The sequence below is a fragment of the Agelaius phoeniceus genome, chromosome 2 (genome assembly GCF_051311805.1).
Source record: "Agelaius phoeniceus isolate bAgePho1 chromosome 2, bAgePho1.hap1, whole genome shotgun sequence".
NCBI lineage: Eukaryota > Metazoa > Chordata > Aves > Passeriformes > Icteridae > Agelaius > Agelaius phoeniceus.
Window position 1 is genome coordinate 66,004,528 of NC_135266.1, and position 16,089 is coordinate 66,020,616.

The following is a 16,089-nucleotide window of genomic DNA, read 5'->3' on the forward strand; positions in this document are numbered from 1 at the left end:
GAGGTGCTTAAAGGTGAAAAGATACTGATCATAAGCTCCACATGTGTCCCATGGTGAAAGAAAGACAATTTTGAAAGGTAATTCAAGAAATTCAGCAGTTAAAAATCTTAATCTACAGGTTTTGATGCAGAAGGCACAGCAGCAACATACTCAGCAATGTCAGGTATAGCAAAGTGTTCGCCAAACACTGCGTTTATTTTCCGGTCTGACTTTTTAACCACCATTCCCTTGGAATTCTGTTGAGACAGAAGAAGCAAACATGAAATTATGCACCAGGTGTCAAATACTTACATCCAAAAACTCAAGGTCATATCCTACTGCTGTGGAAGAGAAAATACTTTGCTTACTTTCCTACTGTATTATCCACATGTCACATATCTTCACGTTTCTGATATCGGCAAAAAATAACTACAGATATCTCACTATGTGCAAATACAGATTTCTGGAGAGGAGTCCCAGTTATTGTTATGCTCTTGGATGTTTTGTAAGACTTTTCCATAGCTCCTGTGCTGAAGAAGCACTCATCAACAGTGTTTTTCCATACTTACTAGCACAGCAACTGTAACCGTGTCATCTGTCGGCCTCATAGCATTGTCCAGAATGAAGATCCTGTATCTGACTGGTTAACAGAAAAATAAATATGTTCACAAATTTCTTTCTGGCCTTTCTATATACATATCATTGCAATCTGTAAACTTAGTTACCAAATTTAAGATAAAACACTTTTAGTGAAAAGAAATGTGAGAAATTTAAAGAAAATAATTGCATTCTTCAGTAGCCTTTGCATGTTACATGACTGGATAAATTTTTGAAGAAAATTCTGAAAATTACTTAGGGAACTTCACTCGCTTTTGTATTCCTTCTGCAGTTGAGGCCTGAAACCAAACTCACACCCTTTTTTTACTTCCCTCTTTTGTTAATTTAATTGGTAAGTAACAAAGCAGTAGGGGTCACAAAGAGCAAAGGTAACTTATCGCTGGTGTTACAAGCAGAAGCAGTAGGAGTTCAGTTTTTGGCAGTTTCTCATGAATTTTTTTCCAAAGGAAAGTCATCATTAACATTTTGAACAAAAGGGAGCAGATTTTGTCTGTCTCCCTTAAAAGTGACTGTCTCTGGAGGCATTTCCACAGGGCTGCTGCAATGTGCAGAGTAGTCCCTGCAGAAGCCCTGGCTGCTGGAAGAACCAGCTCGTTATTACTTTTCTAATCCTGCCCTTGTAACATCCATATTCAACACCCGAAGAGAAGCATTTGTATTTCTACCTTGGGAACTCGGTGTGTATATGGGCTTATCTGTCTGGATAAAAATGTAGCCTTTCTTGGAGGACAGGAGGATGCGAGTGCTCTTGGAAGTCATGGGGAGCTCCTTGCTTTCAGTGACCAGTAGAACATATGGCAGATGACTCTTCTTGAACAGGCTCTGCTGCAGACTCCCTGGCTTGATCTGAAGAGAATAAAAGGGAAAACCCCACAGAGTCAGAGATGAGGCTGGTAACTTTGGGACCACATAGCTGAGGTCCCACAACCGCTGAAGTGCTTAAATAATCTTATTAGCACCATTCGACATAAGATTCACAATTATATCTTTCTTGCTGGGTGTTATATCTTTCTTACTAGATGAATATTTCTTTTCAAGTAAAAATACTCTCTAATCATCCATTTTCCACCACAGAAATACGCTTTCTTCTGCCCAGTCTCAGTAACTCCAGGCAGGAGAATTCAGTCTACATGCCTGTTGATTTCCATTTACCACATATCCTGTAATCGCTCTTTATGCTAAAATCTTGGTTATGAGATTGTTGCTTTACTTCATGCAGTTTAATGTCTTGCTTCTAAACGTCACCCTTGACAGGAACCTGATTTGAAAGCTCTGCTGTTAGCTTTGGGAGTAACCAACCAGAGCCAAACTGAATATTGCCGTGTGCTTTCTTCCCAACCAAATAGCCCAAACTAGTGCTACAGAAATAAATCCTGCCAGACTTCAAAGAATTGTTCCAGGAGCAAATGATGCAACATAGGATGTAAAGAAACAATCAACTTATAAACCTGTAAAAAGAACACAGGCTTTGGTCTGAGAGACTACACGTTTTTAAAGGTTTCTCCTGTATTGTAAAATGGCCAGTAGTAACCCAAAGGCCTGAATGTATAGTTTAAGCGAGGAAGAAAACCCAACTGTGATAAAACAATTAAATTTGTTTAAATTAAATTTAATTTTTCACCATGTGACAAAATATTAAGCTTGTTATATGGGCACAAAAGAATATTCACAATCACCACTGAAATTACATTAGGCATTGTTTTCTTAGCTGATTGGGTGAATAGGGTGCTGCTGTCACTGGAATTGGTTTTGTCAGTGCCTCTTGAGATCAGTGTTGTCTCTGTTCCAGCCTATTCCAAGTAGAGATTATGTGCTTTTTATCACCAAATAAAAAAAATCACTGTGATGTCAGACTCACCATTATTTTTTTCATCTCTTGGTAGCCATTATTTTGGTTAAGGTTAAAGTAGATCTTCTCTGATACGAGCTGATTTTTCGTCTCATCCTTGAAGAATGCAGTAACTTGCACAGGGCTCTGTGCCCCGTGGACTTGAACTGTTATCGTCTCATGTGTGCCCAAACGTACCACATTTGGGGCAGTAATAAGAAATCTAAAACAATAGATAAACAGATTGTCCAGTATGTATGTTCAATGACTGTCCAAACAATATGAATTTTAAAGATAAAACAAGCTCTCACAAAATAGCTGAGCAGGGGACTTGTAGAGATCACCTAATCCATTGTCCTTGTTAGTCAGAGTTGAGGTTAAAAGTAAATAATTTTCTCTGACTGATCTCCAAATTCTGAACTTTCCCATTTAAGTCCTGTAAAACATCAATCACTATACATAGAGGAGAAAAAGCCTGCAATATGTCCCAGGGATTACCAATGCAATTTATAACCTGGTGCGACTCAGAGAAAGCTCTATAAACTCAAATTTCTGAAACAGAATGAGGGCATGCATTGAAAGACAATGAATACATATTAATAAATACACAATTAATGCTACAAAGTTATGTAGCATTAATTGTGTATTTATTAATTTATTAGAAAGTTATGTAGCACCCACATTATGCCAGTTTATGCTTTAATGTGTCAGGAGGAATAGATTCCCTCTATAACCATATGTATGGGGTTACAAGTAGCTGATCTTCCTTGCAATATCACTGTGAAATATTGGAAATGAGAGATCACAGAAGGTAAGACCACATCCCTGGGAAGGGCTGATTTGGAGGCTAAATTGGTTGGGATTTTTTTTTCCTCTTTTTTATTTTCCTTCATTCTTGACCTACTCTGGTGCTTCTTAGTAATTGATTTCATGACCTTTAAAATGTAGATCATTATCCTTGCTCTCATTTTTTTCAAGTCTATTTTACACAAAACAATTTTACAAAAATCAGAGAACTGTGTGAAGAGCCAAGTCCATGATGTCACATAGACAAAGAACAGTTTTGAGCTCAAGACAGGTGCTTTTGGAAAATGATCATTCTGCAGAACATTTCTAAAATGAAAGGTGAATGATTTTCTATTATCAGAATGGGTTGGCTGAACTACATTTTTTATTTTTCAAAAAAAAACCCCTCTTCTTTCTTAAATGCATAAAATGAAAGGTGAGGTATAGAAATCAGGGAATAAAGCTGGTATTTAATTTCATTCACTCAGAGTCTGTTGGCTCTAGCAAAAGGTGGCACAAGGCCTGGGTTATATGTAAATCTCCACTGAAATAGAGGATAAATATAGAATACTGAAGGTCTCCCAGAAGTTAAACCTTTGCTTTCTGCAATATATAAATCAATTACAGAGGGTTTTTTTCCCCCAAGATTTTTCAATCCCATAAATGTCATGAACGATAAACGAGCGAACAGCAACAAAAGAGTGAACAAGCTGTACATTTTTAATTGTTGGTTCCTGAGAGAATATTTCTTCCTTCAAAGGGTAGTTTTAAGCCTTATACTTCTTACCTTTTTAAGGTTACACGAATTTTCAGTGGTCCAAGAACCTGGCTTTTTTTGATTCTCTATTGGGAGAGAGAGACTATTTCCTACCTTCACTTTCAAGGGATTTGTTAGGATTGAAGGATTTGTAATAAAATATACTTACGATGGTGCTTGTTGTGTATTGGACAGCAGCAAACAAAAGCTCACCAACAATACCAGCCTTTCCATTGGAAAACTCTACAACATCTGCAAAACAGAAGCACCAAAGAGCCACCATCAATTCAGGTGCTGGCTGTAGGAAATGGGCTGACAGCACATTGCAGCAAATGATGTTGCCTATCCTGGTTACTTATTAATAACTTGCAAAACTATGCAGGCAATAGTGATGGACATGCTGGTGGTGCACACAGTAATACCCTAGGGAGAAACATTCTGGACTAAGTCACAATTTTATACTTTTTTGTTCATGCATTCTCTTCCCAGTTTCAATGTTTTAACATGACAGCAACTAAAAGTCAAGTGCAGAGAGAAGTTTTCACAAATACTACAAAGGCATCCCAAAATCCAACAAGACACTGTGGCTTGAAGAGAGGCTGTAGAGTATTTCTAAATGGGGACAAATGCAGGTGACATGTTCCTTCTCTAAGCCTTTATTTAACCCCAGGCATCTCTGTGGTCCAGCAAAGGTGAGAGAAAGTTCCTTCTGTTTAGACAGCACCAAACATGCTGTGCTGGAAATCTACCTGTACAACTCAGTCTCATTCTGTGGTGCTTGGAGGAATTCATCTGCCTTTACTTCATTGGAAATGAAATTGACACATCTGTCTGAGCCACTCAGCCCAATTTTCTTTTATGCCCAAGACACTGGGCTTTTCCAGAGGGCAATGAGTCTCATCTTACCATAAACATGTAAGATGAATCGTCAGCTGAAGGCATTCCAGACTGCACATCTTAAAAAGTAGGATACTGATAAGCAGGGGAAAAAAAGCCCATCTGAAGAATAACTGTTTGTACAAGAACCAGTTTTGATCAAAGGTAAATGAAAGAACTGAAACCATCATCAGGTCTCATTTTTGCAAACTTTTACTGGATCGTTGTCTCCCAAACACAATTTCGTTGACCCATGAAAATGGAAACATGCCCATCTGATTTTCAGGCAGTCAAATCCCAGAAATCACATGGCTACTTCCAGGCTCTGGTGATGAACTGCCCTTTAACACACCACAGCTAAGTCTGTGTCTTTAATCATTAGCAATGGACGCCTTAAATCAGCACTCCCTTATTTGCAAGGTGAATTCACGCTCACAGCAAAGGCTCATTGCCCTTTGTCATGGTGCTTTCCCTCACCACGTGCCTAAGTGACATCTCCTGCCTTACTTCAAGACAAGGAGATAGGGAAAGAGAAGAAGCTGACTACGAATCAGTTCACTGTTTTACACTTAGTGTGCTACAAGTTGGTAACTCCCTCTGACACAAAATGAGACAGAAAGTACTCTCTGTTGACTGGTGGTTGCAGAAAGGATGGGCAGCAGCTTCAAACTCATGTGAGGAAAAGCTACATTTTGCCTACTCTAGACATAGTTTCTGGCTTTTTTTGTTCCCCAAGAGACAGTCAGTTTCCTTCACCTCTTCTGGTTTTTTCTCTCACATCAGCTGTCAGGAGAGAGGAAAAACTTGAGGAAAGATACCTGTGGATCCTCAGGGTCAAATCCATGCTCTTTGGGAGATGTTTATAAGATTTCAGACTCGGGAACCATTAAGAACAAAGTTATTTTCTCTCTGCTCTCCTTCCCCACCTGCTAATTACCTCTGCAGTTATGTACTCACAAAACTGATTTATTTCCATGCCAGAATAATTTTCCTTCTGGCCTCCCAAACCCAAGAGAGATGATGAGGAAGAGTAGAGATTTCCACCATAAAGCTGGTCTATGTTCAAGGCAAAAACATGTGGAGAAAAAAAGTCCTTTTGGGAACTGGGCTTGTGCTCTCTCTAGGGAGAAGAAGAGTCTTGTTAAACCTGAAGCTGGTAAAATAAGTATTATCACTCTTGCAGAGATAATGGGGAGAGTTAATAAAGAGCAGCAGTGGTTGTGGAGCACGCTAAGGCTCCTGCCCTTTTCAGAGCCTGTTCTGCTGCTCCATCTTGCACTGCTGCCATCCAGGGTTGGAGCTGATGCAATCACTGAGCAATCCTAGTCACTAAAACAGGACAAGAGACAACTGTGAGTGGGTTCTTTGCTTTTCTCCAGACAAATACAGACTAAGAAAAGAAATAACATCTGCAAGGTCAGTGCCCATTCCTTGAGAAAGACATAAGGGAGTTCTCCCAGCTGAAAAGCCAACAATTTCCCGAAGACAGCAACACAACCAGCAGGGATTTCCTACTCCAGAAGTCACAGGAAAGGCACCTCTGGAGTGTGAGGTCACACCAAAATCCTGCTCTGTGCCTATCTTTGTCAGAGGGGAGGAGATGGGATTTCCATTGTCCAGGCTGGCTTGTTTGTCAGGGACCGAGGTCTGTTTGCACAGCAATGCAAACAGCCATGTATGAACTCACAGCTAGACATTTTCACAGATCACTTTCTAAAGGGAACCTCAGAAAAGATATTATTTTGGTTTCACTTGTCTTTAATTGGATTTGTACACTTTTGCTTCCTTAAGTGAAGTATGAATAAATATATGAGAATACACAACAGCTGTCCATAGCAATATGCAGCATAACTATTTTATACTTGAATTTAAGGAGGTGTTCTGACCCTTAATAAAGCTATTTTGTCACCAAAATATAAACCAGTGACTTCAATTAAATATAATTTTTTCACTGTATCTTGCAAACACAAAAGAACAAGCTTATGCATAACCACCTGTATAATGGGAATTAAAATTCCTTATGCTTAATTGGTCTGTCTCTGGGTTTGTATAAAATAATCATTGCTTTTCTAGTATCACAGATTCTTCACACAGTGATTTGTAGTATAATGTAAAACATTCCAGTCCAAAGCCACACTAAAATGCAACAAAATGAAACTAAATAAAATAAAAATCTTGGTTGAAGGTCTCCAGCACACCCATGAGAGAGAGAACACAGAAAATTCCCTCTAAAATAACTTAAATGTCTTTTCTTTTTCTAAAGGCAAAGTCCTTTCCTGTTTACTCATCAGCCACATTTCACCTATTGATCCTTCAGCTGGCCCATGTGGGCTGTGGAAAGCACAGCCTGGGATTGATGTGTGTGTGAGCCCCAAACCTGGGGAGACAGAATTGCTTTATTTTCAGTATGTGCTGTCTCTCCTTTCAGTACCTTCGTTTGAACTTGGTGGGATTTCAGAGTGTTTTGAGCAGCAGCAGCAGCAGTTTTTGTTCCATGGCATGAAGAGCTTAAGAGCTTCCCAAAGCCTTTTTCCCCTTAATCAGCCTAAATACTAACGAGGCCAAACTCTCCTTTCACTTTTGTCCTGTGCTCTTTCACCTCTGCCGGGCAGAGGGGTACAAAGGGCAGCTTCACAAAACCCATTTCACGAATGAGCCCTGCAGTGACATCCTCTCTGCCAAGTTACAGGGACTTGTGACAAACACAAAAGGCAATATTTCACTTCTGACATTTCAGAAAATTAGATTTTGAAATCCCTTTTTCAGCAGCAGACTATGAAGTGTGGGTCTAATTGGAAAAGTTACTCTTAACAGCAGGGTGGCTTCTCTTTAGTGTCAATACAAATTGGAATTGTAAATTAAATCCATACTTTTTTTTCTTACCATAATCGAAGTAATGAAATGAAAAGGCTGTAGCTGCTTTTGCCACTAAAAATTCTTTAAAAGTTCTGCATTTAGTGCTTCTATGAGTATCTACTGAAAAAAAAATCATATGTTTAGAGGAGGAAAACCAGATTTCCTTGGCATTTTCTGCTTTTACTGATGAGTCTGCATTTCCTGGGGATTAAGCCTTAGTTTTTTCTCATGGGTTTCTTCCTCCCTTCTCTCTCATTCTCTAAATTCTGTGATTTTCTGAATGTTGTGTTGAAAAAATAAAAATAAGGATTTTTGAAAATACACACAAAACCAGCACTGCTTCTGTAAAATTCTTATCTTGTAAAAGTGATCTATGAGAGATTATTTTAGTTCAAGCAATAATTGTGTAACACCACTGTAATAGCATTTCACCATATTGTAAAAATGCATCCTGTTTTCTTGGTAAACCATGTTTTCAAGGATCTCAGTGCTTTTGGCACCTTTAAGAAGCCATTGACCTGGCCAGGAGGAGAGGAGATACCTGAGCATGCAAGTGACTCACCCCAGGTGAAAGCACAGAGCTGCTGGAAATGAAGAATAAAATAATTTGTCCTAAATAATACAGAATATTTGGAGTACTGCCCTAGTACTCAAACATCCTGATACTGTGCCTAGAGGCTTGTTCTCAAATCCATCCTTTGTGGTTTACTTTTTTTTTCTTTCAATTTCATGATAAACCCCAAAGCAACCCAAATTCTTCCCTGTTACCAACTGTAAATTACATAGAAAAATTAATGTATTTCAAATAATTTGGTCTTTCCCAACTTATCCATTCCTCTGGACTGTAATGAGCACAATTGTTTCTCTAGGGAATTCTTCTCTTCTCCTTTTCAAGGGAGTAAAAGGTAAGAATAAGTCTAAAGAAGCAAAAGGTATCTTGAGCATATCAGTGGAAAAAGCTAAAATTTTAAGTAGTTGAGAAGAGTGAAAACAAAGGTTGCAAATCCAGTTCTGTGGATTTGGAGGCATATTGTGAAATCAAGTAAAGCCAGTCTCTTTAGGAAAATTTTAGAGAAGTAACATATAACTGACCCTCATTCCTAGGATTTCCTGACTTGCTGCATGGAGACAGTCTAAGGTTTCAGACAATTGCACAATTTTGCCAGAAAATGTTTTACAGGCACAGCAAAGGAGAAAAAAAATCCCATACCATATACAACCACAGCTATCCTTATGCCTACCTGCCACTGGCAGCCTGCCCTGCTCTGATCTAAAAATTAAATCTAAAACATCCACTTCACCCAGTAACTCAGAGGAACATGGGACACCAGAGAGGAGAAAGCATCTCCTCCCCCAGGCTGGGAGGAGACTCAGCTCCCACCTCCATCACACTCAGGCAAGTTTAGGTCAGCTCCACTGGCAGATGGGAAGCTGCCCTACTTTTTTGATCCCTTGGTTTTAATGATCAAGGATGAAACACAAAGAGAAAGGAGGAAAGGGGACAGGATATTAGGGTCAGGAGAATTTTGTTTTCATTGTAAAAGAGAAGCTGCTCAGTGACAGCAGTTTCAGTGTCAGGAGCTGCAGCACCTCCCCATGTGGCAGGCCTGTCATCTGCTATCCTGATGGAGAGAGGAAAAGTCTGGATGACTTTTGTAGCAGCTCAGTGGGACAGTTGTTCAGGTAATGTATGCTGATCCCTTCTTTCTCAGAAATTTAGCCATGGAGCTCTGGCTCTTTGTGACACTCAGCTTTTTAGGCAACTCTTTGGATGAACAGTGTGCCTCTTTTTCCTGGGAGACACAGACACTGTACCCAGCCTGGACACAGCAATCATAGGAGGAATGTTCCCTCATAAACCCATTTTTACAGAAAAGCACCTCCAGCAAAATAATGCAAAAGAATTCAGCTCTGCTGCCCTCTCAGTGGCTTAGATGCAGAGGGGAATATGGATGCCTTCAAAAGGGGACTGACTGGATGTCCCCAAAGCCCTGCTGGTGGTACTTGGATCAGACACCCTGCCCAGATTATACAGTTGACTTTACATTGTACCCACAGGAAAAAAGGTGAAGCTATAAAAAATGCAAACAAAAAGGACATTTTGATGCATTTAGTCAAGACATCTTGGAAGACACAAGGATCTGCTCTTGCTAATATGTGACTACATGTCTTGCTACTTTGTGCTGGTTTTGGCTGGGTTAGAGTTAATTTTTTCAGAGTAGCTGGTGTGGGGTTGTGTTTTGGCCTTGGCCTGAAAGCAGTGGTGATAACAGGGATGTTTTTATTACTGCTGAGCACTGCTGACACAGAGCCAAGGCCTTTTCTGGTTCTCACCCACAGCAGGCTGTGGGTGCACCAGGAACTCCAAGAGGACACAGCCAGGACAGCTGACACCAACCAACCAGAGGGACATTCCAGATCCTACCATGACAGCTGGGGAAAGAAGGGAGAAAGCCAGGGACATTTGGAATGATGGCCTTTGTGTTCCCACTGGTTTTTTTACTCTTACAATTCTCTCCCCATCCTGATGCAAGGGCAATGAGTGAGGAGTTGTCTGGTGCTTAGTTGGTTTTATGGGGTTAAAACACACATATATATTTTTATGACCTGGGATACTTTTCCAGACTGTTCATTCTTGATTTTTACCTGACCTGTGAATGAGGAAGATGAATTTTCAGTCACACTGGGATGTAGCCTAAAAACACATCTGCACCTCTCTGGTTCAGCTTGTGGTCCCAGCAGGATCCTGCTGCTGCCTCTGACAGCAGGGCAGTCTGCAGCCCTGAAAGCAAGGCTGGGGCTTTACCTCTGCTCTCCCCTCTTCAGGGTGGGGGACAGAGAGGTTTGGCAGCTGGTGCCATCCACATCTGGGCATCTCTCTTAGCTTTCCTTCTTCTCCCTGCACTGGGTGTGTCTGTGGGGTCTGTCTCTGGATCAGTGTAGAAACAAAAGGGCAGCTTTGGAAGAGACAGTGCTTGTGGAACTCTAAGACTCAGGTAGAAGCCCAGATCTGTGATCTAATTCCCTGGCTGTTTATGCTGTTCCTGGGCTTGGACAGCATCTAGCCCTGCACCTGGAGCCCACTGGCCTCTGTCAGCTAAATGGGGAAGCAGGTTTCTCCTCAAGGTTACACCCAGCTGCTTGGGGCTGCCAAGGCTGGCCCTTACCAAGCAGCTCATCCTTGAGCTGCAGTGTTCTGCCTTGCAGGCTTTTCTCATCCCTTGCTGCCAGCAGTGATGCCTTTTTCACTTTTTCATCAATTCCCCCTTCTTTTCTGGAGCCCCCCCCCCCCCCCCCCCCCCCCCGCTTTGGTACTAGCTGTGCTTTGTTGATGAAAATGTGTCTTGAAGAGCTGTTTTTTGGCCTTGGTTCTTGGGAGAACCAAGATAGGATGGGTGCCCTTGGAATGTGTTTTTTCTTTCTGCCTAGAGAAAGGCCATGGAAAATTACCGGGAAAACTAGCCACTAATATAAAAAGCTACAAATATATGTGTGAAAAATTACAGAGAATACACAAAAGAAAAAGGCAAAAATCAGCGTGGCCTTACCAGCAGCAGTTTCTTTATATCTGGGGCTGGCTCCTGTTTCACGGGCTTTTACACTTCTGCCTGTGCAAAGATAGATAAATAAATAAAGATGCAGTCATCAGAGATCATTAAGAATTACACACAATGTAATGGATCCCTAAATTTCCAAACAGCTCCCTTTTCTTTGATGACTTCTTGGAAGACACAAGGATGGAAGACACTTACTGAAGCTTTTTGGCTTCAGTAAGTACATTGCAGATGCACATTTAGGCAGCAAGCCCAGCTCCAGCGGCTCTGGAGAATGGTATTAACTTGTACATTATTCTATAAATATCTGCCATAAGTTTGCTGCATGCATTCTCCTCTGAGGGATCAAAAAGTGTTGACTCACAGTGGCAGCATTAATGCCTCTGACCTGGCTCACATTTGGGATGTCAATACACTTTAGGACATGGAATCTTGCAGCCACAATCTGCACAACCCGCAGCATTTATATACTGCTGTTACTGCAGCCTGAAGCAGCAAGAATGAAGATTTGTAACACCATAGTTGGAAAAAAGGTAGTGTTTTTCCCCCTAGCCTATGGTTAGAGAAGTGTATTCCACACCTGTGATTATTCTTTATGTGATTAGCTGGAAATAGCAGCTTGTTTGGATAGGAGCATAAAGTACTCTGCAGAACATTCCTATCTTGGTTACACACCATAAAAGATCATTTGCCCCTTTAAAATATTAGGCGTGACAGCATCAAGCACAGCTTTCCCATCTGTAATTTCCCCCATCACCTCGCTCCCAGAGTCTTGCTGAGCCTGTTCGCAAAGCATCCCTTATCCCAGCGATGGATGATGGCATGGCTCCGGGAGGCTGGAGGGGAGCCTGCACACTCGCACGGAGTCCTGGTGCCATCCAGTGGCAGCTGTGCTCTGCAATTGCCAGCCCTGCCTTCTGGGACACCAGGTGTCCACCTCCCGGACTGTACTTGGAGTAACGGAGAGTCAGCTCCCGATTACCACATCCTCAGGTGGCTCTCCACAGCGCAGGGTGCTCCTACACGGGCTGTGGATCTGAGCCATGTATGTGACAGTCAACTCAGCTAAGTGGGTTTTAAAAAGCAATTTGAGTTACTGAAAGGAGGGTTTCCATCCTTGTTCATTCCAAGTAGCGCTTAAACATTTGTATGTAAAAAAAAAGAGAAAATAGAATAATACTCCCCAGACAAGTCCCAGGGAACCCACTGGCAGTTCAGAATCAAATGTTATCTTTTGAGACACCTCTGGTGGGATTCACTTTGGAATACTGAGAGTTGCCCCCCCTCTTGACATCACAACCTTTACTCATCTGTCTCCAAAACCACCTTGTCTAGATACAAATCCAGGTTTTTATCCACCTTGCTTGATCTATCATTTTGCAAAGAAATGAACCAGCAAAAGCAGTGCTGCTCAAATCAAATTTTCAGGGTAAGTGTTTCCAAGGTCAGTGCTCTCAGTTGGCAGCACAGTTCAGGGCCAGTCATGAACACCTGGCTCTGCAGGTGCATCAGCCTCATGGCATTAGACTGTGCAAGGCCAGATGAAAAGGTTTGTGCTGACCACCACAGTTTGCTGCCAAGTTCAAGGCTTATCTCATTTGAGTCCTTTCTGGGGTGATTAGTGCACTCAGAAGTTTGACCCCACTGCACACCTTATGGAGTTTCTGATTTACTGCAGCACACTCTTCCCACTCCCTGAGAGTCAAGAGCTTATCTGGGAAAACAGATGCCTTGAAAATGTGGGGCCTCTATTCTCTGTTCCAGCTAAATTCCACTTATAACTAGAAGGGAGGGTAAAAGATTACTTTAAACCATCTTTAAGATGCCCCTATTTCACAGCAGGCAGAGGACTAACTTCACTTCTAATAGGAATTAAAGTGCCTTAAGGTATTGTGATAAAAGACCAGCTGTTTAGGAATGCTAAGACCTTTCTGGCAAAAAGGAATAGGCAGAGAGGGTCTTTGGCTTCTCTGTCATAACATGTATCTCTGAGGTTAAGAAAACAGAAAAAAAATACTTTCTGAGGATATTTATTTTACTGCTTATTCCTCTTTACAGTCTGCAGATAGCCCTTCTGAGGTGGGAGTTACAGTAGAAGTGAAGACTGTGTTAATTATATTTACCATGCTCTTAAAGAATAAATAACCCTATCTGTAACTGAGATATCTGAAAGTGCCCTCTCTAAGGAGTCAGACTGGCAGGATCCACTACATGGAGCAGTGCAGCACTGTATAAAAGCAAGATAATAGGTATAAGGTAGATACAGAAGAATGCAGCTATGCACTTAGGAAAACAGTCCTCATACAAATTTAGATAAAGCAGAAGGCATTCCTCCCTTTTCTGCAGCCTTGGGAGAGGTACTCTGACTCCCTCCCCATCTGCCTGCAAAGGTGGCCCACAAACACCATTTCTGTTGCTGTGTGCATCCCTCTGCCCTCACCCACAGGGGCTACTCTTCACTTCTGCCACCTGACACAGAATTATCTCCTGCTTTTCCACTGCAGAGTCCAGAGTGAAAACCATCTAGGACCTCAGAACACAGCCCTAGATGGTTAGAAAGAAGCAAACTCCTTAGTGATTAGAGAAAAGAAAAGAAAGCATTTCTCATACCTTGGAATCTGGACAGTCAGCCTGGCCTTGCCAAAGTTCAAGTTTATCTTTAGTTATGGAGACTCCTTAAATGGCAATAGAAGAAACATGGGGAGAAAAATCTATACAGAGGAATAATCTGCTCATACCCATAATGCTGAGCTGCATTTGAAATAACAGAAGACTAAGTGAATGGGATAAACTCGTGGAAGAGTTGTGACATAAGAAATTCCCTTGTGGTGTTTTTTGTTGGGGTTTTTTTTAGGTTTTTTTGGGGAAAAGGAATAATCAGCCATACAAAAATTAGTGTTGAAAGTCAAGAAGAACAAAAGCAGAACTGTGGGGCTGGAGGAGTGTTTCCATCCCCTCACACCACTGTTTTTTTGTTGTGGTATGCAAGTGAGGATACCCAGGGTGCTCTTGACAAAGCTCTTCAGCATTCCTGCATCAGTGAAATGAGAGGAGGGAGATTTTCCCAAAGCAGTTCTGAAGGGAAATATGTACATGTGGGTGTATACTTGGAGGTAAAGGAGATCAAATTAGGAATTTAAAAAAGCAGGTAGAGATCTTCATTCATTGCAGTTATTAAAGAGACTGGATGAAGTCTTACTTTCCTCATCTCCCTTTACTTTTCAGTGACAGCGGTCAGAATTGGCCTAATTTCTGGTTTCCTTGAAAACCCTTTAGTGAGCAAATTTATTCTAGCAGCTGGAGTGCAAACCTTGTGACTAAAGAAAAGGCTGTGAGCAAAGAGATTTAGATAGTTCAGAGGGATTTCAGAGAAGTGTGCATATGTAGGTTTACGTGAGTGTGTGTGTGCCTGCCTGTATCTGTGCACAGATGTGCACATGTCTTACACAAGTTTCCAGGGGTTATAGATTTTCTTTGGGCTGTGCAATAGCTGAAAAGAACAGAAGGTGGCATGTTTTCAACATTTTCATCCAGCAAGTAAGTGCAGTAAAGGAAATGAAAGGAGCTACATTAAAGGGAAAAGGATACAGGAGAAAGAAGAAAAGAGAAAGGCAAACCCAGAACACAACCAATTTGATAATTCTCTGCTGTTAATGATTGTATAGATACTGAAGGCTATTTCTGTTCCTCCTTTTAGCAGTGTGATCCATTGGTGCCATAAGGGCTGATCTGACTAGAATTTGGAAAATACCTGGTCAGTTCACTACCGTAATATCTTTTTAAAAATTGCAAAATGCAGGTATGTCTTTTTTTCTGGGTTGTTCTTTTATTTGTTTGGGTTTTTGGCTTTTTTTTTTTTTAGTGATAAAATTCATACAATATGACCAGTTAATCAAGTACCATATAAGGAAGATAAAAGTAGCCCTGACAAAAAGTTTCCCTTTAAAGTGCAGATACATAGGAGATAGTACCAAGAAATTAATTGAGAATTAATTGACATTTGCCAAAAAGTTATGAAGCAAAAACTCCAAAGAAATGAATTATAAATTATAGAACTGTGTGTTCGCAGGTCATTAAATTAAGACCTTTCTGAATATTTAATCAGGCTTTGTGCAACTCTTACCACAAGCAGGTACCTTTTAGTCTGCAGGGGCACCCTCTTGGCCTGCCTGCTTTTCTTTAAAGCACAGATTTCACTTTCTTTTCTGACCCACCACTCTGTGAGAATCAAGAGGTTCCCCATGCCCTGGGAGGCAGCAGCAGGAAAAGCCCCCCGTGTTCAGCTGGTGTTGGGGACTCACCACGTAGGAAGCTCCTCTTCTTGAGCTCTCCTTGCACTCCTTCCACAACTAATAGCCACAGCTCCTTTAATGAGAACCACACTGCTCCAGGGGGGTGGTGAGGGCTGGTCTGAGCAGGACCAAAGTGACCCCTCCTGCCAGGAGCCACCAAGGAGCTGAGGCTCACATCCTGTGGGAATGAAGCTGCACTTTTGTTGCCCCTTTGAGAAATCTTGGACAGCGTCTGACAGCAGACAGCCCTTCTTTGTTCAGCAGCCAAGCGCCCTCCTTCCCTGGGCAGTTGATTTGCTTTTAACTTCATACCTTCACCAGATGAAAAAGACTCCCTTAGAATGTCTGGGGAGCAGGGAGACAGGTCTCAGGTGGCCCAGGGGCTGGCAGCATCCCCTGCCACGGGCTGCTGGAGACACATGCTCACTGAGGGAGCCTGCTGCATTGAGCCTGCTGCATTCCCCCTCTTTGGGAGCCCTTCCAGGCCACTCTGCCAGTGAGGGACCAAAAGCAGCTCACAGCAGTCACAGAAGGGGAGCCCAG

At 41.7% G+C, this 16,089-nt stretch overlaps 1 protein-coding gene across 3 annotated transcripts in view; it reads right to left on the minus strand.

Annotated features, from left to right (window-relative positions):
* Positions 1 to 15,703, minus strand: part of LOC129135010 (complement C4-A-like) — a 53,014-nt gene extending 37,311 nt beyond the window's left edge. Inside the window, exons 1-7 of one of the 3 annotated variants that reach the window (XM_077173750.1) lie at positions 15,556 to 15,703; positions 11,249 to 11,304; positions 4,138 to 4,220; positions 2,456 to 2,648; positions 1,263 to 1,443; positions 549 to 619; positions 151 to 236 (exon numbers count right to left, since the gene is read on the minus strand). In XM_077173750.1, the coding sequence (XP_077029865.1) occupies positions 151 to 236; positions 549 to 619; positions 1,263 to 1,443; positions 2,456 to 2,648; positions 4,138 to 4,202 (596 nt within the window). In that variant the 5' untranslated portion in view covers positions 4,203 to 4,220; positions 11,249 to 11,304; positions 15,556 to 15,703. Of the gene's footprint in view, positions 1 to 150; positions 237 to 548; positions 620 to 1,262; positions 1,444 to 2,455; positions 2,649 to 4,137; positions 4,221 to 11,248; positions 11,309 to 15,555 lie in introns of all 3 variants that reach the window. The other 2 variants (XM_054654850.2, XM_077173751.1) reach the window with 2 other exon arrangements.
* Positions 15,704 to 16,089: the final 386 nt, after the last annotated feature.